General features: G+C 36.9%; 1 protein-coding gene and 1 long non-coding RNA gene across 3 annotated transcripts in view; one reads left to right on the forward strand and one right to left on the reverse strand.

The window, feature by feature from the left end:
* Positions 1–10,584: 10,584 nt before the first annotated feature.
* Positions 10,585–27,435, forward strand: part of slc12a5b (solute carrier family 12 member 5b) — a 42,947-nt gene continuing 26,096 nt past the window's right edge. For both annotated transcript variants that reach the window (XM_047366803.1, XM_047367517.1), the window contains exon 1: positions 10,585–10,921. In XM_047366803.1, coding sequence (XP_047222759.1) covers positions 10,867–10,921 — 55 coding nt within the window. In that variant the 5' untranslated portion in view covers positions 10,585–10,866. The remainder of the gene's footprint in view (positions 10,922–27,435) is intronic.
* On the reverse strand, positions 13,390–27,074 carry LOC124872971. The gene is made up of 3 exons (XR_007039477.1): positions 27,012–27,074; positions 22,725–22,819; positions 13,390–13,558 (listed from the first exon to the last, which is right to left on the reverse strand). It is a non-coding gene; the product is annotated as an uncharacterized LOC124872971 (long non-coding RNA).

The raw sequence follows: 27,435 nt of genomic DNA on the forward strand, positions 1-27,435 counted from the left end.
ATCTCAAAAGAGACACCAAAGGGAAAAAAATTTGGAAGAATTCAGTAAAATCTTAGAATATTTAATTTTTTAATATATAATTGTCATGGAGGTATGGAATGCTATATACCAGTATAACAAACAAAGATTTTTTACTATTGCAAATACTTAACTCTGAAATTAAAGGGTGCAAATAAAAAAAAGTTTGAACAGAAAGTATAACCAAACCAGTCTGTGTCGCCATCTGTTGGCTATTCGTAATATCAGCGGGAGTTTTTCATTGTGTAACTGAATCCCAACCAGGAAACGGGCAGTAAAAATACCTCTTCAAATCATAAAGGCCTGGGTTCGTGTCAGAGAAATTGCTGTAACCAAAAAGCATGATTTAGGACAGGGAGGAGTATGTTTTCTGAATGCTTTGCATTGCATCTGAATTTACTCTTTAACTTTATCCAAGACATTTATTGAATTTAGAAATTTTACTTTTAGTATGTTTTAAGTTGGAGTAAGTTCCACTCATTGATATTATGGACACACTTTGTTACTTGAATGGATAGTGGCCAGTCGGTGCTCACAGATGGGGCATTGGTGTATGTGGGTTGTCTGGTGCTCGGGGGAAGGCTACTTGGGCTACTTTTGTTCCTCTGCAGGTCATGGGTGGTGCGGGGGCCTACAATTTACTGGTGTGGTGCAACACATGCTTCTGTTTTCTGTCTTCTACGTCCTTGCCATTGTAGCCATTGTGGACTGTTGGTTGTTGACTGGGGGAAAGGATCTTCTCTTTGGCTGCAGTGAAGGGAACGGTGGGGCGACTCATGCAGCACCACTAAATCTTCATCCCCACCAACCTCTTTTCCCCACCCCACCTACTATTTGTGACCACCCCAAAACTTTGTTGTTGGACTAACATTTGTTCTGCCTTAACTTCTGTGCACATATCCTTGCAGTAACATGCAACCATGCACACACACACACACCAAACACACACACACACACACACACACACACACAGCCAGGCTCAATTTGTTGGCACGTCATGTATAACTTGATCCCTCTATTTGTTAAATGCTGAATTCTGAATTTTGTTTAGAGATTTTTTCTTTCTCACTTTCTTCAAAGTCAAAGTGTGTGTGTGTGTGTGTGTGTGTGTGTGTGTGTGTGTGTGTGTGTGTGTGTGAGAGAGAGAGAGAGAGAGAGTAAACTATGGTCAAGGAGTCCGCTAACATGAGCTCATCTCTGTTTTGTGCAAGGCCTCCTCTATCAGGCATGATAGCCACGGAGGTCTGGATATAATAAGAGCAGAAAAGGTTTTACATGAGAACCTGGAGTCATCATAGTATAATCCTAGAAACATTTACATTTTTATTAATTTTGGAACTAGTTTTCTCATCTTATGAAACACCAAAATGCCATATTTAGCAAAAAAAAAAAAAGCCTAATTTTATTAATGCTACAAGCTCATACAACAGAAGAAATGTACATTTGACTACGTGATTGTCTCTCCCTCCTCATCATTCTCAGTTCATGCAGTTCTTGCCTCATTCACAGTTTCTCTGTCACTGACTTCTTTAGTTTTTGTAAGGAACTTTCATATGACCGAATTGAGTAGACAAACACACCTAAGACATATCTCAACAATAAATTAGCAAAACAGCTCATAACTAGCTCTGAAAATATAAACTAAAAGATGAAAAATATCCCTATAATATATTTCTTGTTATTCTTCCATTTTGACTGTCAAGAGTAAGTAAATATGTTGTTTCAGCTGAAGAAGTTGAATAATAGTGGCCCAAAAATATCCCATGTGATCTTTGTTCAGTCAGATCATGCCTCAGATAATCTCATCCATTTTACATATTTAGTGACATTTATAAAAACTGAACTTTTAATCAGGACAGAAATCCGCCTTAAATGACAGTTTAATTTATAAATATTACTAATATTGTTCATATTTATCAGGCTTTATTTTGAATATATCTGTATATCTTCAGGAAGTATCATTAGAAATGTTCAAATATGCTAATTTAACGTTAAAATTCTTAAAATATGTTTTCTCTGGTTAGATTGGGAAAACAGTAATTGACTTATGAAATTGTCTCATGAATGTCTTAATACTAAGTACTCTGGCAAATTAAAGTATTCTCTCTACAGGATACAGTAAACTATCCCGATTAACAACGCTATCTACCACCAAATCCACAATGGGCCCAATTTCTTTAACAACAACATGACAGAAGTTGCCATTGCTAGCAGCTCTTTTTCAAAACCAGGCAGGAATGATGAGGCTCATTTCCCTGTTGGATTTTTTCCACAAAAATATACGTACAACAGGGATATATTAGGAGAGATAACATATTTATGTTTAAGAATTAAAAGGATAAAAGACAAAAGATTTATCTAAGAATTTTATTTTATAAATATACGTGTATTGGAACAAATATAAAAACTAATAAAAGGGCTGGGGAAAATAATATATTAATAAATTCATATATGTTAACAATTAAAGGAAAAATGGCAATATTTTATAAAGCAAAACGAGAATAATGGCTCAGTGATTCATTTATTAAGCTATTTTGTTTTTCAGAATTTACTCTTGATTATGGCAGGACTGGTCCTCCATATTCAAAGAGCTGATCAGCAATTATAAGAATGGCTTGATGGCTGTAATGCTAATAAAGAATTTTTTATTTATTATTGAGAAGGGTATACACATGCTGTTTAAAAAAAGAAAAAAAGCTACCTCTTTTACGTATTTATTATCCTTTCTGAGATGCCTGTTACATTTCCTATCAGAAATAAAGTTTTTGGATGAATAAAAATTACTTAAAACCTCAATCTCCTTGGGGTGTATGAACATTTTTGGGCTTAACTGAATATGTCATTTAAAACCTTTACCAGAGCAGTGTCAGTGCTGCATTGTGGTTTCAAACCTGACTGGAAACCACTTATTTAATCAAAAAGGAGTAAATTGATTGATAAACATGGTTAAATTAGTTTACTTCCTTTCATCAAAAACCAGCAATGTGTAGAGGATCTTGAAATGGCTGTAGATAAATCTCTTCATGTTCATTTATCCAGCTTTGCCAGCAGTGTTTCAGCTTCCGCCAGTCACTGATCCCTCACAAAAGCTACAACATGTCATCATTTTGAGAGGATTTCACTGCTAAAAAGGATTATACTATTTGACGTTTTTCCCTGCTAAACTGCTTGGCCAATTTTGATTGGGAAAAAAATAACTTTTTGACAAAAGCAGATCAATCTGTAATATTTTGGAAGACTTGAAATTGGATTGATGAGATTTATTTGAATAGAGAGACATAACATGATTAACATCAACAGAGAATGTTGCTATCACAGTATTAACAACTCAACTGGCATGTTGCCTATTAGTCCTTTAGTTTTTTGTTTAGATCTTGATGGTCAAGGCCTCTCTGTGTTGATCTTAGTTGTTACTTGTCATCTGTCTGCCTGTCTGATGTGATGCCTCTAAGAGGGGCAGCAGGGGGCAACAGCCACCCTTATTCATTTGGTGGCCATCCTACTGGCCGTTGTAGCCAAATATTATATTCTTGATATTTTGTAATGGTAAATGGACTGAACTTATATAGCACTTTCCCAGGAATACACACCACTCAAAGCGCTTTACACTAGAGCCACATTCACCCAATCACTCACACATTGATATGCAGATCAGTAGGCTACTTGCCAAAGGGCACATCAACATATGGCAGGAGGAAGCTGGAATCAAACCCACAACCTTCTGATTGCAAGACAATTACTCTTCCTACTGAGCCACAGTCACCTCTTACTAACATAGGAGAGTGTGTTTTTTTAAAATTAAGGAACAACATTTTAAAATGTTATTATTACTTTTTTGTATTTATTCTTGTGTAAATATTGTGTCCACTTTATTTGTCTGTCAATCATTCCCAGCCCTGACCACAACCCGTTATATGGGACAGCAACATACAGATTAAATATGTGTTATATTTTGGTACGGATTTTTCACCCCAAGATTATCAGTGTCCCCCATCTGGCCACCCTGTTGATTGTATATCTGCACATTTTTTGTGTACAAAAGTCTTAGTCAACCGGTCTGTTTCGAAATTGTTCACAGCAACACATCCAATGATCACATATATGCTTGTCTCAAAGATGCCCTGCTGTAACAGTCCAGGTTACACTCAACCTAAAGCAATGTATACTGTCATATAACTTTAAAGATTTTGTATTGGATTGGGAATACTTGATGGACACGAAGAGATGGTGGAGCAACACAAAAGAAGATATTTAAAATAGAAAGTAAAGAGGCTCCCATCACATAAGCACATTAACACCTAACATGATTGTAGACAGAAAGGTTAGAGTTAAAAATAAGAGGTAATGTGAACCAGGATTTAAAAAAAATCATCTCTTTGAATGGTTTCATGGACCTCATGTTGGAAGACAAAATATTTTAATATTGATTACCATTTATTCTAGAACAGCAGCAAAGTAAAAAAGAAAAAACCTTCTTGATCCTGTGCAATTCAGTCATGGTGAGGTGCTCCTGTGGTGCATTGCATAGAAAAGGCATTGGAAAGATGGTTGGACCGGACCGTACCAGCTCACCCTCACACTTCTCCCCCTGCTTTTCTATGTTGTTACCCAACATAAACCTTATCTCCCAGTCAGCAAATGCTTTAGAAGTTGCTGACTGGGAGATAAGGTTTATGTTGGGTAATTGCCCTCATTTGAATCTGGCTCTGCGGACATGTTCATCGTTGTTCTTGAACTACTGCCTAGCAGTTTTTAACCACAATACCATTGTCAGTAAGTGCCTCTAGTCCTTACATTTCAAAGTGATTATCACATCACTACTAAAGACTGTAGTTCAGAGCAGAATTGTATAATTGCCTTGAAATGATCAATATTAACCATTTTTCTTGTCAATGAATTACAGCCCCATGCAAAAATGTCCATATCCCATTTTGTCATGTCAACACCACAAACGTCAATGTGTCATTTGGGGCTTTTATATTTTGGGGCTAGACAAATACGAAGTAGCTCATAATTTTGAAGTAGAAGGCGAATGATAAAGGATTTTAAAAATTTTACAATTACAAATCTGAGAATGAAGCATGCATTTTAATCATTGCCCCTGAGTTTATAGAACCGCAATTTACTGCAACTGCAGCTGTTTTAGGTTATGTCTCCTAAAGACTTGCACACTTAGAGACTGATCTTTTTGCCCATTTTTCTTTTGTAAATAACACAAGCTCAGTCAGATTGAATTGTTGGCATCTATGAACGGCATCTTCAAATCTCGCCACAGATTCCCAATTCTTCTCAGGCCTGAACTTCAACTCCTTTATGTGCTTTAATCTAAACCACTCTATTGTGCCTCCGGCTGTTTAATGTTGTCCTGGTAAACTGGGAAATTGCCTCCCAGTTTCATGTCTTTTATAACCTTTAACAGGCTTTCTGAATGTAATGTCCTGTGTTTAGCTTCATCTGTCTTTGCCTAAAGGCATTCCCACAGCATGATGCTGCCATTAATGTGTTTTAGGGTGGGGATGGTGAATTCAAAGTAATGTGCAGTGTTAGTTTACTGCCACTTAGCATTTTGCTTGTAGGCCAAAACTGACCAGAGTACTCTCTTTCGTTTGCCATGTCCCAGATTAATCATAGCCAACTTTAAAAGGATCTTCCAAGGTTTCTTTCAACAACAGTCTTCTTCGTGGCGTTCCTCCACGAAAGCGAGATTAAATAAGAGATCGTATTTCTCCTACTTTTGCTTCCCTTCATTGGCTCCCTGTTAAATCCAGAATAGAATTTAAAATTCTTGCTCTGTTTCATCCTCCCCTCACCCATTGTCTATTTGCAGTCATTACATCTATCCTGGTATAGCTATCATCCTCCCAGTACTGTTATTCCTGGGCCTTTGCCAGTTCTTTGTGTTGTTTCCTGTTATTATCAGTTTATGTCTTGCAGTTTTAATTAGGCTAATCTTGCATCCTAATGTATCTGTTCCATGCCTGCATTTATCAAATCCTTAAACCACCTTTCTTATGGCACAATTATCGGATTCAATAATTATTTGGTGTGACAACAGGTGTCATTTTAATGCTTAGCAACCATTGGAGTAGACTAAAAGCACTGAGAGCTCAGTTCAATCAGACAAAAAGAAGAAAGGGATTTTATCCCAGCACTCCATGGCCTTAATCTGCAGGATTAGGCCACCAGAAAGTTCACCCCAGGGTGTTTCTAGGTGTGCTCATGCGCATGCTGATATACGGCTTTTCTCTTTTCTATACCTTTAGAAGAAAAATGTAAAAGTTGCATTAGCTTGCATGCTTTGTAAACAAACTAGCACAGTGACTGAGTTTGACAGCTCTGGCAGTCAGGGCTACATGTGTAGCAGCAGCAGGCGAGAAGGGAGGAGCCTCCGGGTTAAGAGCTAAAGCCGCTTGGCCCAGATGAAGATGGCTCCCAGGCTTTCTGCCAATCAAAGTGCAGCCAACATCCCACTCTCACTGACAGGGCTGGGAAACGGTGAGTTAGATTAACATGAACACTTGATGCTTACGGGCGTCCGCTGTGCCACATGTTCAGTATAAAGTTTATGTTATACCTGAGCTTCGCGGGATAACACAGTGGGAGGTCAGCACTTGAAATTGCGTTAAGGTGTGTTAATTGGTTTATTACATTTATTTTTAAATAACTGCCTTTACTGCATCCTTTACATAGCTTTCATATACACAGCTTTCTGATCTTTCTTTGGTGCCTCACAATAGCGATGACTGGAAAGCAGTGCAATGCATAGCAAAGCCAATGCATTGCATTGAGGCACATCACTCTCTGCCTATAAATGGATTTCTGTATTTAGTCCTTTGTGAAAATGAATGTGAGGTTCTGAGTTACTATGGCAAAATGCACTATATTGCCAAAGGCATTCACTCACCTGCCTTGTTGTCTCACATATGAACTTAAGTGACAACCCATTCTTAATCTATAGAGTTCAATGTGACGTTGGTCCTCCCTTTGTAGCAATTCTTCTGGGAAGGCTGTCCAGAAGGTTTACGAGCGTGTTCATGGGAATTCTTTACCAGTCTTCCAGAAGCACATTTGTGAGGTCATTGACTCATGTTGGATGAGAAACTTGATTCGTCACTCCAGAGAACGTAGCTCCAATGCTCTTGAGTCCCGTGGCAGCATACTTTATACCACAGTATCCGACACTTTGCATTGCACTTGGTGATGTATGGCTTGGATGCCGCTGCTCTGCCATGGAAGACCTTTCCATGAAACTCTCTACATTGTTCTTGAGTTAATCTGAAGCCCACAAGAAGTTTGGAGCTCTGTAGCGATTCACTCTGCAGAAAGTCAGCAACTTCTGCACACTATGCGGCATCCCCTGTTCCTGCTCTGTCAATTTACATGGCCTATCACTTCGTGGCTGAATTGCTGCCGTTCCCAATTGCTTCCACTTTCTAATAATACCACTGACAGTTGACGGTGGAATATTTAGGAGCGAGGAAATTTCATGACTGGACTTGTTGCACCGGTTGCATCCTAACACAGTACCACGCTGAAATTCACTGAGCTCCTGAGAGCAACCCATTATTACAAAAATGTTTGTAGAAACAGTCTGCCTACCTAGATGCTTGATTTTACACACCTGTGGCCTTGAAAGCAATTGGAACACCTGATTTCAATATTTTGCATGAGGGAGTGAATACTTTTGCCAATATACTCCATATAACTAAAAAACAAACCCATAAATTACATGGAAAAAGTCATCAAAACATCTATATTTGATGGAAAGACCGAAAGTATTCATACCCCTAAGAAATATAGAATCTGTGGAGGGAACTACAGATTAGGGTGATGCCAAGTAGGCATTGCAACCTCAAAGAAGCTCATCCCCAAAGATAAATCATGAAAATACCAGAGGATTTTACTTATTGCTACCTTTTAAAAATTGCTATCTACTTGGGATTCTTCAATAAAAAACACAATTATGGAGTGCATGATTAATAGTTGCTCTGTCAAAAGATTATTTTACCTGAGCGTTTGGTCTCTGCAGCTCCTCCAGAGGTATCATGGGGATCTTGGCTCAGCCTGTCAGTTTAGGTCAGGGGTCTGCAACTCCAGTCCTCGAGTTTTCTGCAATGTTTGGATGTGTCTATGCTCCAACACACCAGAATCAAAAGACTGAATTATCTCCTTGTCAGCAGGTTTTGCAAAGCACTGACCATTAACCCTTCATTTGATTCAGCTGTGTTGAAGCAGGGATACATCCAAAAGCTGCAGGACAGTGGCTGACGGCTAGTTTAGGTGAATGTCTTGGTGCTGTAGTTTAGGATAATGGATTTATGGTGCTCCACAAGCTGTCCAAAACTTGGAAAATTGTTTAACAACCAGACTGTAAGTTCCTGAATATTCATAACTAAATAAACTTTTCACCACATACCTACTTGTGTCAACCATCGAACGTAACAGAAAAATCCATACGAACTGTTAGTTTAAGGAGTTGAAAATATATTTGTAACTCACTGTTTCTCACAATGAGACATCTCGGTCATGCCACTCTGGAGACTGGTGTTAGTTGAAGTTCAATACAGAGAGAAATGTCTGAGAGGGTTTGAATCCATAGCTGTTTTCGTTCAGTGAACATGAAGTCCATTTGAACATCTACAAAACTCTGAGATCATCTAGCCAGAGATGCTCATACAGTTTAAGAAGACATAACATCAAACAAACAAATAACCACAGATCATGAAAGAGAAAAACATTTTCCCTCCTTTTATTTATTAAATGCCATTTGTGTTTTGGCCATTTTATATATATTATGAGGCAGGGGGTGTGGATTAGTTGATTAGTTTTATTGGATAAAATTGTTATAAATGTTCAAGTAAAATATTAAACATTAAAAGATAGTTCTTAAACAAGCCCTACATATTAAATACAGGGGTTGGACAATGAAACTGAAACACCTGTCATTTTAGTGTGGGAGGTTTCATGGCTAAATTGGACCAGCCTGGTAGCCAGTCTTCATTGATTGCACATTGCACCAGTAAGAGCAGAGTGTGAAGGTTCAATTAGCAGGGTAAGAGTACAGTTTTGCTCAAAATATTGAAATGCACACAACATTATGGGTGACATACCAGAGTTCAAAAGAGGACAAATTGTTGGTGCATGTCTTGCTGGCGCATCTGTGACCAAGACAGCAAGTCTTTGTGATGTATCAAGAGCCACGGTATCCAGGGTAATTTCAGCATACTACCAAGAAGGACGAACCACATCCCACAGAATTAAATGTTCACCTCAACTCTCCTGTTTCCACCAGAACTGTCCGTCGGGAGCTCCACAGGGTCAATATACACGGCCGGGCTGCTATAGCCAAACCTTTGGTCACTCATGCCAATGCCAAACGTCGGTTTCAATAGTGCAAGGAGCGCAAATCTTGGGCTGTGGACAATGTGAAACATGTATTGTTCTCTGATGAGTCCACCTTTACTGTTTTCCCCACATCCGGGAGAGTTACGGTGTGGAGAAGCCCCAAAGAAGCGTACCACCCAGACTGTTGCATGCCCAGAGTGAAGCATGGGGGTGGATCAGTGATGGTTTGGGCTGCCATATCATGGCATTTCCTTGGCCCAATACTTGTGCTAGATGGGCGCGTCACTGCCAAGGACTACCGAACCATTCTTGAGGACCATGTGCATCCAATGGTTCAAACATTGTATCCTGAAGGCGGTGCCGTGTATCAGGATGACAATGCACCAATACACACAGAAAGACTGGTGAAAGATTGGTTTGATGAACATGAAAGTGAAGTTGAACATCTCCCATGGCCTGCACAGTCACCAGATCTAAATATTATTGAGCCACTTTGGGGTGTTTTGGAGGAGCGAGACAGGAAACGTTTTCCTCCACCAGTATCACGTAGTGACCTGGCCACTATCCTGCAAGAAGAATGGCTTAAAATCCCTCTGACCACTGTGCAGGACTTGTATATGTAATTTCCAAGACGAATTGACGCTGCATTGGCCGCAAAAGGAGGCCCTACACCATACTAATAAATTATTGTGGTCTAAAACCAGGTGTTTCAGTTTCATAGTCCAACCCCTGTACATTTAAATGTAAGAATATTCATTTTCCCATTACTGCTGTCTAAGTTTAATTCTAATGCTTTAAAGTAGCTTTAAATAAATAAGAAACATTTGAAAAGTGGCTCCCACACACTCCAGGACTCAAAAAGTCAGCCTGGATTCCCAGACAATTCAGCCAGTGCAGGGGGTAACAGTGAGATGAAGTTTGCTGAGTTATAAAGTGTAGCCTCCAGGTAGTTAACAGATAATGGGCCATGACCATGAAAAAGAGTATAAAAGAGTGAGGGATGAACACACATTGATGAAATGTAACGTGGTCTTCTGTCTGAAAAACACATCAAAGGAGATGTTTAATCTCAAAAGGCAGTGCTGAAGCGTATCCCGTCTGCCTCTCAATCCCTCTCCGTCCATCTCTCATCATTAGACGGACAGAAAGAGGGACGGGGGGAGGAGAAGGGGATAAAACCTTCTGAATACACAAACATAGACACCAGGCTTAAACTGACTGGGAGGTGAGTGGCGTGCAGAGGCTGAGAGCTTGCATGTGAGTGACAGCGTGCACCAGCATCCACTCTTCCCTGCAGCAGCTCTCAGTCTCTCTGGACTCCTCTTGATGAGAGACAGAGGAAATCAGGCAAGTTAGGAAGCACATAAATATAGCTTTCTATTCTGCACTGCTTTTTAAAAAGCCATTTGACAACGTGAGGAAGAAAAACGTGGAGGGACGGAGAAGTCTCATCTTTTGCACCAGCCTGCTACGAGATTTTCCCAGCCTGCTGAGGAGAGGGGGATGGAGAACAACATGACTGACTGTGAAGAGGGAGAAGGGGAACCCACCAGCCAGGGTGAGTGACGAAACCTGTCACAGACTGATGTAAGAGGAGCATGTGTCACTGCGCAGCATTGTGTGAGCTTGAGTGTCTATTTGAGCCTAAATAACTGCTTGTGTATGTCAGTTGTGTGCATTTAGTGCACGAAAACAATAAAACAATAAAAACAATAGCAGCAAACATTTTTTGGTACAACTTTTAGATCAGTGGGGGCAAACATTGATTCAAATGTTACTTCAGTAAAGACTCAATCTAGGCATCACTCCTCCTGCTGCAAACTTCCATCTGATAGTCCTGTGCAGCTATTTTATTCTCTTTTTTCATGCCAAATTACATTTATGTTTTGATCTCAGTATTGATACTTTGTTGCAGATAATAAAATATGGTCAACATTCAAAAAGGTGTAGAAAAATTTGTATTTTATTCTCTGATTTAAGGACTATAAACACTCCAAGAACATGCCAATCTTTTCTTACTCCTTTTGTTCTCACAGTCTTGATTTGGGAGTTCTAGCAACATGTATTTCACACATCATCTGGGCTGAACCCTTTTCCTGTCTGATGTTTGACCACCGTTATATAAAAATGCTATGCTTTGGTTCCAAGGAGTCATGCTTTATTGGGATTTTTTAACTGATCTTAAGGCAAAAATTATTTTATATTTATTTATTTATTTATTTATTTTTTGTTCTGGTTCATAATAAGAGCCAGAGTAAATGTATGGATCCATGGGAAAACAAAGGGTAAAATACAGTAGTAGCACTCCCATTAGTAGGCTTTATTTAAAACTGTCCAAATAAGGTGAATCAAATTCATCAACATTAAGAGTTCAGAATAGTTAAAATATATAAAAATAAATAAATAAAAATAAAATAGAAATAGTAATAAAAATCATTATTATTGTTATTATTATTTATTTTATTTTTTTTATTTCCTATGAATTCACAGCAGACAGAATTTAAGAAAGCTTAAATGAGTACTATGTATAAAATTTTAAATCCCTAAAGTCTACCTAATGGGAATATGAATGCTGCACCCCTTACATTAATTTACCCTCTTCTTTTTCTGGTTCCTTCTCTGGATAAAAAAAATCCTTGATTAACATAGCTATCCAAAATTTCTTCTCTGTAAAACATATGTAAAGGTAAAACTTATATTTACTAGAGGAAAAATATTGGAACTCGTAGAACATTTTCCAAAGGTTTTGTTTTGTTAGATATTTTTAAAGACAGACAGAGGATTTACTATGAAAATTAACCACTGTGGTGGTCCAGACCAGATGACCGAATGGCAGGACTCCATCTGAGGCAAACTTTGATCTCATCTGATCAGCAATCCTCTGACTATCTATCCAATCTTAAATTTGGATTTGTGTGTGTGTGTGCTCCTGTTTTTCCATCTGAGTGAGGACCATTTTTCATGTTTCACCATCAAAGTGAAGCCCGTTTGTTGTAACGTGAGGGCATCATGGTCCTCACTTTACTAGGGGTTAGGTTTAGGACTCAGGTGTGAATTGAGTTAAGGTTACGCTTAGGGTTCGGTATGTACTGGTAATGGTTAGGTTTAGATGTAGGGTCAGGGTTAGGCCATGGAAAGGGTTGAAAGTTAATTGAAATGTGGGGCTGGTGGTGTAAGGGTTAATCATGCGACCATGTGCAGAGGCTTTAGTCCTTGATGCGGCTGTCCCGGGTTCGACTCCCGGACCCAGCGACCTTTGCCGAATGTCTCCCCCTCTCTTTGCTTTCTTTCCTGTCTACCTACTGTTGAAAAATAAAGGCCTCTAGTGCTGCAAAAAAAAATTTGAATGGGAGTCAATGGAAGGTCCTCACAACATATAGTAAGACAAGTGTGCGGTGTGTGTGTCCACACAAGTGGACAATATGTTGTGAGCTTCACAATAATAGGAAAATCTCACAGAAACACATATCTTTTGGTAACTCCTGACTTTGATACTCTGTTTGTATTCTCTCTGTGTTCTGAATAGTACATCCGCTTTCATTGTTTGAAACCTCAGGTAACTTTGCATAGGGTGTTTACTCACTCACTCTGTCTTGAGTCAAAGTAATGATCTTCTTAGCACTATATACTACAGCCTATACATTCCCAGAACTTGTAGGTTACTTTCCAAGAACCTAGGGGGGCTACTTTTTGGAGCTTCCCAGATACTGTATGAAACTTACCAAGTACTTTCCTGGAATTAACCATGTTCCTTGAAAGTTCCAAGCACCTGGTAAAAGCTCTGGGAACATTTCAGAAAATAACCTTCAAATTTCTGGAAAGTCACCTCTACCTTCTTGAGAAGGTATGGTCTTCTTTATGCAGTGCTACTTTGCATTTCAAAATAAAATGATATAAGAAACTACAGGTGCTGTTATGTGTGAGCAGCGCTCAACGGGTTATAAAGTAAAGTTCAGTTAGTGATGATGTTTTCAGTAGCTTTATTTAATGTTTCATATCACAACTACAGACTCTGGATTCAAGTTGGTACTCTTTAATTGTTTCCAGTTGGAAGTTTAACATTTTCTATTTACGAATGACTTGATCCACTGCCAGCATTGTGCCATAACAGTTCTACTGTGTGCTCTCTCAATTAAATCCATGTATCCATCCGTGCCTATGTCCAGCGGTCTTTGGGCAAGGGGCAGGGTACACCCTGGACAGACAATACAGAGACACACAGGAAGGACAACCATGACCACACACTCTCAGTCTCAAGGGCAACTTAATAATGCTGATAAGTAGCACAAAATAAAAGCTAATTGAATAAAAATATATTTTTGGGAATAAATACTTCATAGATCCAGGCAAAGACTGTGGCACACCATTTGGGGACCTTTGACAAAGACTGCCTGACAGTGGGGGTACAGGGGAGAAACAGAGGACAGGGTGGCAACTGGTGAAATTCTGTGCAAAGAAACTGTGTAAAATAAAAACATATAAAAAGGAGAATGATTCCTAGAAAATAAAAAAGACCCAATGCCAGAAAATAAAGATAAAATGTAGGGCTTTGTGACATTTTTAAACTGAGGAGGGTTTAATATGATGTATGTAATATACTCTAATAAGTGGTAAGTTACTAAAAGCAGTTTGTACAAGCAATTTAACATTTGCACAGTGGTGCAGCTATGACTACTGTGTCTAATATTGATGAGTTGATTTAAATATTTACTCTAGAAAACAACAGTTTTTTTGTCTCTCTTCATGTATCTTTTGCCAGTTTTTCTGAAGTTATACATTTTCACTGCCCATTAAAGCTATAGACACTAGATACTTTACTGTAGATAATCCTCCCAAGACCTTAAATTAATCTTTAAACCCAGCTTCACCTTAAACTCACTTAAAATATAACAGGTGTTCCAGCGTTGTGTAAATTTAGGATGAAACCAAACCAATGATAAACACCCTTGTTTACCCACCACACTCGGAGACTTCTGCTTGTGGTGGATAAACAGTCTTCATGATAAACATGTCACCTTGTCTCACTGTTAGAATTAAACAAAGCCAAAATAAGATGGTGGTTATATAGCATCTAATCCTGGATTTGATACAAGGATCGTTATAAGATTTAATTCTGCATGCTGTCTTCGTTGTATAATTACACCCCCACCTGCCTGATCTTATACCTATTTCACCTCAATATTCACACGATGGTTGATGATTTAGCTCATTTTCTAGCTTACCTCTACAAATAACCATCAGATGTACATTGACGTATTGATACTTTCGATTTGGTGATAAGAATTTTCATTATGATACTGCATATTGCTAAAGAACAAAAAGAAAAAAAACAGTAAAGACACTATCTCAATGATCTGTGGAAAACTGAACCTTAAACTTTATGGGAAAACAGGTTTTTTTATTGATGCCTCAAAGAATCGATCAGTCATTAAGATCCAAATTAAATATAATTAGTAAAACTCAACAGATAGATACATTAAATAAGTCACATGCATAAAACTGACTAAATAATAATGAAATTATTCAGATCTAATCAATTAAACTAACTAAATACATGAATTAAAATAAAGTGTAAATTAATGTATTTTTATTTAAATGAATTAATTCAAATCAGTTAAACAAAATAAATGGGATAGTTTAGAAATAAATAAATAAAAGCAATTAAATCCATGTATCCATCCATGCCTATGTCCTGGGGTCTTTGGGCAAGGGGCAGGGTACACCCTGCACAGACAATACAGAGACACGCAGAAAGGACAACCATGAACACACACTCTCAGTCTTAAGGGCAACTTAATAATGCTGATAAGTAGTACAAAATAAAAGCTTATTAAATAAAAATATATTTTTGGGAATAAAGACTTTTCATAGATCCAGGCAAAGACTATGGCACACCATTTGGGAACCTTTGACATAGACTGCCTGACAGTGGGGGTACAGGGGAGAAACAGGGGACAGGGTGGCAACTGGTGAACCTCTGTGCAAAGAAACTGTGTAAAATAAAAACAAATAAAAAGCAGAATAATTACTAGAAAATAAAAAAAAACAATGCCTGACACTAAAGATAAAATGTTGGGCTTTGTGACATTTTTAATCTGAGGAGGGTTTAATATGATGTAAAATGTCTTTTAGATCTAATGCTTCTTCAGTAAATATAGTCTGTGGATGAATTTAGCTTGATGCAAAAATTACAAACAAAGAAAACTCCTGCCTTTGGCCAGGAAAACTGTCAAAGATTAATAAAAAACGTTCCTCCCGCTCCAGTTTTATCTAATAAACATGCTACATCTAATTTTTTAATCCATATGAAAGGTCAAAGTTAAACGTAAATATAATTTATGAGCAAGATTGAGCTTCAGTTTCTATAGAGTGTAATATAATCTGCAAATTAGTTAGCTTTAGTGACACTTGATCAAATTTTGTTACATGTGACCGGGTAAAGAAGCAAATGTTGGCCTGAACTTAGTCTACATCTGCCCCCACTGAAACGGATTAAATGGGTTTGCCAGATGTTGTCGTCTCATCCATTGGTGAGTGAGCCTGAATCAATCTGTCTGATTGCCCATACATTAATGAAGGTTGTCCAACTGACACATTTGCACGGCACTTGCTTCATTATTTAAATCTGGTTTACAGTCAGTATCTACTGAGGGACAGAGAAAATCTACAGATGTATCGCCTCGCTGTATAGAATACACTACTTCATGAAGCCCACTTTCCAAACCAGGACTATAACTTCAACATTCATACTAATGCTCATTTGTGTTAGGGCTTGCGAGATAGGACCCCAGAATGCAGACGAGCAGGCAGCGTGATGGTAAGTGAAAAAAGATTTAATCAACTAAAATTCACTCACAGATGAGGCAGGAAAAAAAATAGAAACAATAAACGGGCAGGCAAGACAGGCAAAAGCAGACATGGACAGAGTGGCAAGATAGGCTTGGCATGAAACACATGAGCATGATTCAGAAGACAAGACATGGTTTGAAAATGTTTCCACGCTGAATAACTGAACAGGAGTGTATATATATGGAGAGTAAACCAGGTGGAGCAAGGAGACAGATTAGCTTGGAGCAGGTGAACCGGATAAAGATAATTAACAGACAGAACACAACATGACAGGGGCAAAACAGAACTTCAAGGATACAAACAAACAGAAATCTAACTAGAAAAACATGAAACCAAAGCATAACCAGAAGCTCAATCCAAGTACACAACTAAGCAAAACATGAATACAAAAACTAAAGCATGACCAGGAAAACAAACAGAAGAACGATTCAAAACCGTAACTGTGAATAAAACCAACAAAAACACCCACAAATCATAACAATTTGATGTTGTTTACCAAAATATAAATTGAATGTATGGTTATTTTAATCGGATTTTCAGATTTTAGTCACCAACTGTAGTCCACACGGGGTCAAGATTTTATGTAAATAGTCAAACATGTAGAGTTAAGGCTTAAATTATTTAGAACCCTGGCAGATTTAGATGTTAAAATATTTTATATTTAACCAAGAAGTTTGATAGGTAATGAGACAGACATCTTAAACTTAAACTTAAACTAAAATATAATAAAAAACATTTTTAGACTGTGGGAAGAAGCCGTAGTACCCAGAAAGAACCCACTTATGCACGGGGGAACAAACCCCATGCAGAAGGTCCTCTGACAGTGCTACCAAGCTAGGACCTTCTTGCTGCAAGGCAGCAGTGTTTCATCACTGTACAGTCCCAGAAGAAACATGATAGAAATAAAAGATGTCTTCAAACCTAAATCTGCCAGGAGTATGAATACGTTTGAGCTTAACTAATAAATCTCTTTTAAAAGGTTGCTGAGAAACCACAGATATTTAGTAACCATCACATGCTTCTAGTATAGTTCTGGCTTTGGTTTAGTTTTACAGCATTGGTTACCTTACACAGAGCTTTATGTTAGGCTGCTTTATCCACTCCACATCCAATTTTCTTAAAATTTTGGGGTCATTATCACATTCAAACATCCACTTGTGTCCCTGTTTCAACCATCTAGCTGCTGATTAGACCTTAACTAAAGCTTCTTCTTCTTCATCATTTCTGTACTTTGCCCAATGTACAAGTAGCATTAGCAATAAAACAGACCCTTAGCATAATGCTGCCACCACCATGGTTGACAGTTATTACAGTGTTTTTTGGTACGAAAGCCCCACCACAACTCCTCCAAATATTTTATATTTTCCATCATTGTATCAAAATAGTTCAATCTTTGCCTTTTTTGGCCCGAAAACATTTTCTCCAAACGGCCTTTGTCTTGAACATGTTGACAGCAACAAACTTCAGCCGAAATGTAAGGTTGTATGAACAACGTAAATAATTTTAATCTGAGGGTAAAAGTTTGGGTCAGATGGATGAAACTTGGACTTAGGTATTTGTTTAAACAGGACGTTGATTTCAAACAAACATCAAAACAATTTTCAGACATTTCACAACAAATGTCATCTCAAGGCACCTTACAAACAGAACACAATCAGAAGACTAATTTCCTCAATGGCCTTCCCAATGTTAATTTGTGACTATATATGCATTAAAGCCAAGTTTAAACAGGAAACGAACTTGTTTAAATGAAAGGTTCTGCCAGAAATTGTGTTAAAATGTTAAGACACAATTATGAGAAGCCTGTTCATAGAAAAAGACATTTATCTAAATATTAGTGTGGGTGTATGGATATATATATAAGAATTTGGAATAAAGTAAGGTCATTAAAAAAATCCACCTTGCTCACTTATTTTTTAATCTTTAAAAATCATCGAAGTTGTTTGTTGTACCATCATCCCACCCTGGAAAAAACTGTTCAACTGCATCATTTAAAGCCCAAACTATTAATAATAATACATTTACTAATCAAGCACTTTACAAAAAACTTTACAAGAAAGATACAAACATAGATTCAAATAAAGTGGTATAAAAGAGAGATAAAACAAATATTGATATAATTAAACATCTAATAGTACACTTAATATAATAATATAATACAAAAACTCTATAAGAAAATAATGCTCATGTTCATCATCAGTTTATGTACAGTTTATGTACTTCTGAGTTATACTGTATTAGTTGGCCTGCTGGTTTTGTTACCAAAATGTTTTTTTAGATTTTCCAGACTTTTAGTCAAATCTGTTAAAGTTTTTCTTTTATATTTTTAACTGATTTGCAGTCGTTCACTCACTAGACCAATGAATCATGTAGGTTTCCTTCAGCAGCAACCTCATTTCTTTATGTTTTTTTAAGGGTTCAGAAGATTATGGGATACTTATATGGAGACAAACTTTAATTGAAAATAAGTCCAGTGTTTCATTTTCTCTGCTGCATCGGGTGACCATTTATCAAAATTGTAATGAGGCATATAGAGAGTGTGCATCACAGGGCTGGGAAAATATAAAAGGAGGTGATACTACATAACATCAAATGCATCGTGACTCACTGGTGCAGCACATTTTTGAAAATGGAAAAAAAAATGTCAGTACATCTCCTCTCTATGTCTTTGTTGGTTTACAGAGTCTGACAAATATAACGCAACAGGGTGGGCTCATTTGCAGCTGAGCTATCCAAGCAATGCCAATTTTCACATCTAAACAAGTACTGTTCTCCTTGGCAAACAGAATCATTGGAGTAGCTGAACTGTGAACTACTTTTATTAGCAGTGATATTTTTTACGTCATGCTTCACATCTGGAGATTGTTTTTCTTCCCATTTAGGATCTGATGATATGTTTATAGAGGCTTATGCAAAACAGTTACTTTATGGTAAGTGTGTTGCAAATGAAGCTGCATAAAATCGAATTTAGGGCCTTTAGCAAATATAACCTCTAAGGCAGCGCATTCAAAAGATCATAGTATATATAATATACAGACTTACAAAAGGTTCTGGCATATAAAAGGTCCACAGAGCAGTAGACTGTCTGTTATCTCTGTATAACAAGTGTGTTTATGTTGATCATTAAGTCTTTATCTCAATTGCACTGCAAAGAAAAAACCAAAATGCAACAAAAACAAAACAAATTAAAAAACAAAGAAATAAATAATACAAAACATAAATAAAATAGGATTAAACCAGACTTTACTTGCAACTAATGTAGGAGATCAGTATTTGTGCTAATATGGGAAAATACATGTATAACTGTTATGATCTGCCTGTGTTAGGTTTTGAGATTGAGTTCCTTGTCTGTTTTCTCTACTCACGTTCTGCTATTTCAGTTCATTCATGTTGTTTAGATTCATTATCCTTTTGTTTAGATTACTTTAGTTTGTATGTCCTTGTAGATCTTGTTGCTCCCTGTTTATGTTCTGTAGTTAGGCCCATTGTTTGTTTATTTCTATTCACTTAGATGTTCTGTTATTCCCCTGGACTCCCTGCTCATCTGTGTTATCTGGCCTCCCTCCTTCAGCTGTCCCTTTGTTCATTGGTCCATTCTCCACCCTACCCCAGTATTTATACTCTCTGGTTTTCATTGTTCTCCACTGGATCCTCCCGGCTAGTACCTGCTACTTGCCCAACTGACTAAGTTTCCTGTTTATATTTTAAAATCATTATCCTACTCACCATGATGCTTCCATGCTCTTGTATGCACTTTGGTCCAGCAAAATCCTCACTCGCCATGACAATTAAATGCTAATACAACATTTATTTTAATGAAAACTTAATAGAAACTAAAATATAAAAAATAGAAGTATGATTATTAATAAATTATTTAAAATCGGTGAGAAAAGTCAAACTAAAATGGCAAATAAAAAGTACTGAAAATTACTGCAAAGTTAGATTAGTAATATATTACCTTAACTACTTAAAATAAGCTAAAAGCCGAACTAAAAGGATACATTTATTAATGCTGTTTATTTTATTTTATTTTTAATTATTAGCCTCACCTCCCACGTAAAACAATCCAACAAGCCTTTTGTTATCCTCAGTAATATGGATGCCATCATACTGAAACCTGCTCATTACTTCCATGCAACTAGCTTTTCAGTCTTCATCTGTTTCACAGATTTTTAAGAAGAAATTTAAGGTCTTTAGTAGAAATTATGAAGGCTTCAGAGAAGCACTAGATGGCAAGCAAATCAATTTTGCTTAAAATGGAAATTAACAAAACATAATCATAACACAGAGCAGTAAAACAATTTGCAGATGTGAATTTTAAGAGCAACTGATAAAATTATTTCAAAACAATGTTAAGCTGCAACAGATTTACCAACAAGTTTTAAGTCAACAAACCAATTCAGCACAGAAAATAACTATTTACCCAAAATCTACTTGACATCTCTATATACGATGGCAGCATGTGTTTGATTACATCATTACAACAACATTTTAAGGAGAGATCTTATATGGAGCATTACAAGTCATAGCAATTCAAGAACTCTCCTTAAGAGAACATCTTGAGATATGTACTTGGTCTGGGGCAGCGTGGGTGTAGAGGTAGAACGGGAGTCCTATATTTGGACACTATTAGTATTCAACACAGCCATCCATGGTTCAATTCCTGACTTTGAGATCTTTGCTGTATGTCTTCCCCTTCTCTCTCTGCAAATAAATTATTCATAGCCCTGGCAAATTTTGATTTAAAGTATTCTTTTAATTTTACCATCATGTTTCTTCTGACCTGAAGCAATACTAATGTTTTGGAATGGTCAAGCCAGAGTCTCGACTTGAAGCTGATAGAGAATCTGTGGAGAGAGCTGAAGATTAGGGTGATGCCACAGAGACCTTCCGACATCAAGGAATTGGAGCTCATCACTAATAAGAAAACATCAAAATAGCAGTGGAAACATACAAAAAAGCAGGTCAGCAATCATAGGATGGTTATGATTGTTGTAAACTGATAACATTTTTTCCATTGTTTTGGGGTAAAAATAATTTTTAAAATGAAATTTTTAAAATGAAATTAAGAAAATTATTGTTTCATCGTTTTATTATCTTTTGATTGATGCTGGTCTAATTTCTATATGTATGAAAAAATAGTTTGGACAACCACCTTTCGTTGCAATTAGTCTTTTGAGGTATGTCTCTACCAGCCAGTCAGTTTAGATGGACAACTGTGTCTTGGTAGGTTTACTGTTGCGCTATCGTCTTTCTATATTTTGATGATGGATTTAAATATTTCGATGACTGTCCCCTGACCTGTTCTGTGTGTTTCTTGATCTTCATGATGCTGTTTTTTCAAAATGTTCTCTAACAAACCTCTGTGGCCTTCAGAGAACTGCGTGATTTATATTGATAACACACAGGTTGACTCTATTTACAAACTGAGTGATTTCTGAAGGTAATTGGTTTCAATGGATTTTATTTAGGGGTATCAAACCTTTGAAAACAGTGCCACTTAACATTTATTTTCAATTTTATAACGGTCTATCACATAAAACGGCAATAACAATAATGTATAGGAAAAAAACTAACATTTTTAATGTCATTCTACAGGTATAAAATCATGAGAGTAAATGTAAAATACAGTTATACAAACAGATAGCTCTAAATTATGTGTTATGGGAAGTTTACCAAACCAAAGGTTTTGATTCTTAGCTGTGTGATGGTAATCTAAAATCGTAATTCAGACAGTTGTAGTTTTTCTATAATTCCTTCACTGAATTTTCTGCTCTTTGTGCTGTTTTTCTGAAAACTGAGAAACTTGATCCATTTTTGCCCCCGAGAGACTGACAAGCACAAACAGGCAGCACAAGAGCAAGTGAGAATATGTAATTAAATAAATCACTTTATGGAATTAGCCCTAATTCCTGATTGCAGGCGAGGTGAAAATGAATGATGGTGTCGTTTTTGCGATGACGATTGGTGCATTTCTTTCACGTGAAGAAGTTAATTTCTGCTATCCTCTACGGGCTCCAGCAGCTGCTGGATAATCCCTCTGAGCCTGTGTCCTATTAAGCTTTAAAAAGCTGGTATGAACTGTCCATTTTTTAATAACCATGTCACATCAAGGGTACAAATCTCCACCCTGGACTGCCTTTCATCTGCATGATGCAGTCAAACAGCAGCCATGGCATCAGTACAAACACATCATGTTCTGCAGCAAAATCCTGTTTATCAGCTGAGCTCTGCTTACCATTTTCATACAGGAACAACACACCTAAAGAAACTATTAGACAGTACTATTGGCAACTGTATATTTGAGTACAAAAGTATAGAATTATTGATTGTGACATATTTTCATTAAGTTCAATATGATACGATTTAATAACAAAAGCAGTACTTGTCCATTCATTGGGAAAAGTATGAGCCTTTTTTTCACTAAAACATACTTAATGTTGCAAAACCTTTTTTAATCTGTACCTGTAAAACAGGAGATCATTTATAATAACTTAAAAACTTTGTCCTACCTTTAATTTGACACATATCCTGAAGCATGGGTGTCTAATTATGCTATACATTTGTTGGCTCAATTGTTCAACCACACATGTCCTGCGAAATTCACCTGAAAAACAAACCAAACTGTCATCTGGGAAAATAGAAAATATTAAAAAGGTTCAGTCATCTGATGGTTGAACTATGTACTAATTTAAATTTGTATGTTGAAACATACAACAAAACAATGTTTGATTTAGTTACAACATTTATTCCATTTGCTTAGGGTTTTTTTCAGCTTGCAACACCTTTTATTGGCATATTTGCCTCCTCTTACTTGCAAAATTTATCCAAAAGTCCCAGAAAGGTTACCCCAGGGCATGAAGCTGCCTCCACCATGTTTCTCTGCTGTTCCTTTACTGATTTGCTGTGTTTTTGCACCCTTTTGTTCTTGTGGCAAAAAATTGCAACTTTTGATTTCATCAGAAATCATCAAATTATCCAAAAATGTTTCGGGTGGTTTTAGTCCGGCCTGCATGTTTTTTCTTTGGAAGAAAAGGTTTCTGTCTTGAACCCTACTCCTTAATCCAGACATAATTGATGTTTTAAGACAGATACAGCATAAGAGTGTCCAATCAGAAAAAGCCTCTACAGCTGCTGAGAGAAAACACAAGATGATTTTGAATGCTGGGGTTTCCTATATTTTATGAAAATATTGTCCCTTGCAGAGGAGGTGCTTGTTTAGGCTCTGAAGGTTTGAACACTTCTAATGCAATGTCTCCAACATCTATAAGAGGAAGGCTGTGCTGTGTCCAAAAAATCTTCGACATAATGAAAGTCTATATCTGTCATACTTCAGAATACAGTTCTATGCAGGGGTAACTGTGATAAAAAACATTTATGGTTGTTCTGATTGTCCTATATCTCTTGTCTCAGGACAGGTGACTTACCAGACAGTGTCTTGGATGCAGAAGGTGTAAAGTTCTTCCAATGTGGACAAAGAACAATCAGAAATTTCCTGGGGCAGTTTTGATAACCCCCTGGAGCTGCTTCCTAATTCATTTTTGCTAAAGTTGATGATCAGCTCTTTGGTCTTGGTGATGAAGAGGACCAGGTTGTTGTCAGTGCACCGCTTGGACAATAACTCTAACTCGCCATCACCCACCGAGATGTGTCTAACCACTGGGCTGTCATCGACAGACATTATGATAGTGGTGCTGGCCAGAATGGGAGTCCAGTCATAGATGTAGAGCAGGGGGCTCAGTACACAGCCCTGTGGAGACCAAGGACTGAGACTGATACATGTCAAGATGTGGGAGCCTCCTCTGAAGCTCTGGGAACGTTTGGACAACTAGATCCCAAGTCCATAGTACAATATCACATTGATGGTGATTGTCCCACAATAAAGAAAATGCAAACCTCCTTACATTCTTTTATTTAATCCTGTTTTACTTCAGTGTTCTAAACTCGGTCTCTCTTTCCAAGTAAACACTATCAAATTTTAAATACTTCTCATAAATTAGCTTTACTGTAGGAGGTATTCTTTGATCTTTTTTTCATCTTTGTAAATTCTTATTTTCTGGTATATAATTAAAAGTATATGTTATTTTTTATTTCATTAAATTAGGAAGTTTTAAAAGTGGAAAGTTGGGTATTTCTCCAACTTACAACAGCAGAAAAAAAAAAATACTGCTTTAAGTTCTCAGGTACCTTTTGTTAATTTCATGAGTCGGTTATGAGCTCAAGCCAAAATCCTAGGACAGACCAAAATTATTTTGCCTGCCCTCAGGTGCTAGGCTGAATGGCCTCCTTCAAAAACAAGGACATACTTCTGCAGAAACTGAGGTCTCTGTAGTATTTCAGGGCAAAGGTGAGTGATAAAAATTGAAAAGGAAAAAAGTACAGGTTAAGTTTGCAGTTAGATAAATATATATCTCAATCCAATACAACCTTTTACTTTTTACATATAATTTCAGATATCAAAATTGTTTACTTGGGTTTGGTACTTCAAAGATGCATCGCTGGAGTTTAGTTTCAGCCTTATAAAACACAATATGAAACAACAACTTTTCTAACAGTGTCTACATATATGCTGTAAAACTGTTTTACTCTGTGCACCTAGCACTTTGCATGTGGCGCTTAAAACGCAGACATGTTTGTCTGGGACTCAAAAAAGGTTGAATCCACATGCTTATGCTTTAATGAAACACGTGTAAGTGTGCTGCACAGAGGGAGTCTAAGCTGTATTTTAAATTATAGGGGCAGATTCTTCACTCGCTTCTTGAGTTCCTAAAGGGAAAGCTGGTATATTCTGCATTGGAGGATTTCTAAAGGGATAGCTAAAAAATAAAAACAACATTGTGGCCCTCGGATAGACAACAAATGTCTCCCACAAATCCTCCATCCTAATACGATGTCTGGGTATATCTTATAAACATCTTGTTGTTATGAAAATTTGTCCTTAGGAGTAGCAAACATAGCATCTAGAAGTATTGCTGTGCTTTGGTTTGCATTGAAAGAAGTACACTCATGAGGTGTACTTTGAACAGATTCAACCAACCAACCAATTTAAAGGTTATGTTTACATGTTGTCCCTAACAATGTCATGTAGCTATTTTGCTAACTTTAATATATATTTCATCATTTTTCTTTCTTTACAGTTTTGTAGTAAACACAAACCCCTATGCTGAACTTAAATGTAAAAAGTTAGATACTTTTCAAAGGAGAGCCAAAATATTCATAGCTAACAACAAAATAAATTAACAGCCCATATTTTCTTCAACTGTTAGTGATCGCCTTCACTGTGCAACAGTGTATGTAGAGTGTTGTTGTTGTTTGGTGCTCTTCTTCTGAGTGATACATTTGTACACTTAGACCATTTTGATCGTCTGAACCCTTTGCAAACTCTGGCTTTAGGCAAAGGATGCAACTAAACAAATTATCACTACAGCTGAACCTTGGTAGCAGTATTAGATTGATGGCAGAAGTGAACTCAATAAGACTAAATTCTGGAACTGCAAAAAACGATTTTTTTTTATTAAGTATACAAGTGTGTGTAAATTTATGCAAGCACTTCAATGCAGCTTCTCATTTGTTGAATTTTTCCTGTTATAAATTTTATCACGCTTGACTTGAACTGCACAGGACATACAGTATGCCACAGCATATGTGGACAAAGTTTTAAAATGATTTATCAAAGTCCCATTTTTTACATTACAATAAGCCAGTGATTTAACAGGGGTGTGTATACTTATGGGATCTTTACATACAGCCTGTTTGTAACAGGTGTCAATGAGCTTCAAGACTAATATAAACCAAATATTAACAATAGCTGAAGCTACTTCTGTTGCCTCCAACTCTTGTATTTAGTTTGAATGAATATCAGCAGCTTCATAGAGTCACCTTCATTAATTTGCAGGATAAAAGGTCATATTTGATAAATTAGAATATTATTGAGAAGTGCATTTATTTCAGTAACTCAATTCACTAAATGAAAACAAAACAATACAAAAATGTGGGCCTAATAAAAAGTATGTTTAATACCTGCTTAAACGCTGTTATTTCCAAAACGTACCAATATGATAAATGAGCCTCATTAGATAGCATGTTCTAATTTTTTGAATATGACTGTGTAATCAACTGCAGTAACTTTAAAGAATAGAAAAAATTATATTTTATTTAGAGGAATAATTTTTAATAAAGTAATTAATTCTTCATAACTTGTAAATATTTGAACTTTAATTGCATGTATCACTTACATGCTCTTGACACAGTCTAATGTGCTGCTTTGGGATCCATTATGATCCTTAAAGTCAGAATTTGATGTAAAATATGGACAAACACACTTTAGTTATTCACCTGTATATATTTAGCTGTCTAAGGTTAATTGTGTTTCAATTTCTATAACATCCACTCTCTCAAAAGCACACTTTCAGGCCTTTTTGTTTTATGTCACAAAAGGTAAGATCAGTTTATCAGAGTTCAGGCCGGAAGGTGCAAACACGCAGCAAACAGATAAAAGCGCTGCAAACACACTAATGATACAAACACCAAAACACACAAACATAAAATAACTAATGCAACACAAAAACGCTGCAAAAGAAACATGCTGCAATCACAGAAAAGGGACAGAAGCAAATAGAAAGATGGTGCAAATACAAAAGCAACTGCAAGTTAAAAAAGGCTGCAAACTCGCTTCATAAAATGGAATTGCATCAGACCATTAGGCGGAGTTGACCGCTAATATTACGCAAATATGCTGCTGTATAATATCGTAAAATATTACGATCAATGGTTTTAAAAAGACATGAAGAAAAACGTACCTATTCTTTCTTCCCTCCAAGTTTCTTCTGGGCAATCCTGTTAATGTCTTTACTGAGGGTCTGGTCTGATATGACTTGGTGATTGACTCCCCCTAGTGGTCAGGTGCACTTCCTTTTTGTGGAGCGACTTTGCAGCTTTTTTTAACTTGCTATTGTTTTTGCTGTTTACCAGTCTTTTCGTATTTGCAGCTTCTTTGTTGTTGTTGTTGTTGTTTTAGGCGAAATTAGCCATTTGCACCGTTTGTACTGTAGATTTCCTCTAATGAGTCTTGAATGTTTTTGGAAATTCCCTTTCTAGAATTTCCCTTCAGATTTTAGATTTTTACAAGTGATGACCTTCAAGTATGATCTATAATTTTACAAGTTCAGACTTTTGTATGTGGTACAAGTCACCCAAAGTACTGGAGAAATATAATGATTTTGA

The sequence above is a fragment of the Girardinichthys multiradiatus genome, chromosome 1, assembly GCF_021462225.1.
Source record: "Girardinichthys multiradiatus isolate DD_20200921_A chromosome 1, DD_fGirMul_XY1, whole genome shotgun sequence".
NCBI lineage: Eukaryota > Metazoa > Chordata > Actinopteri > Cyprinodontiformes > Goodeidae > Girardinichthys > Girardinichthys multiradiatus.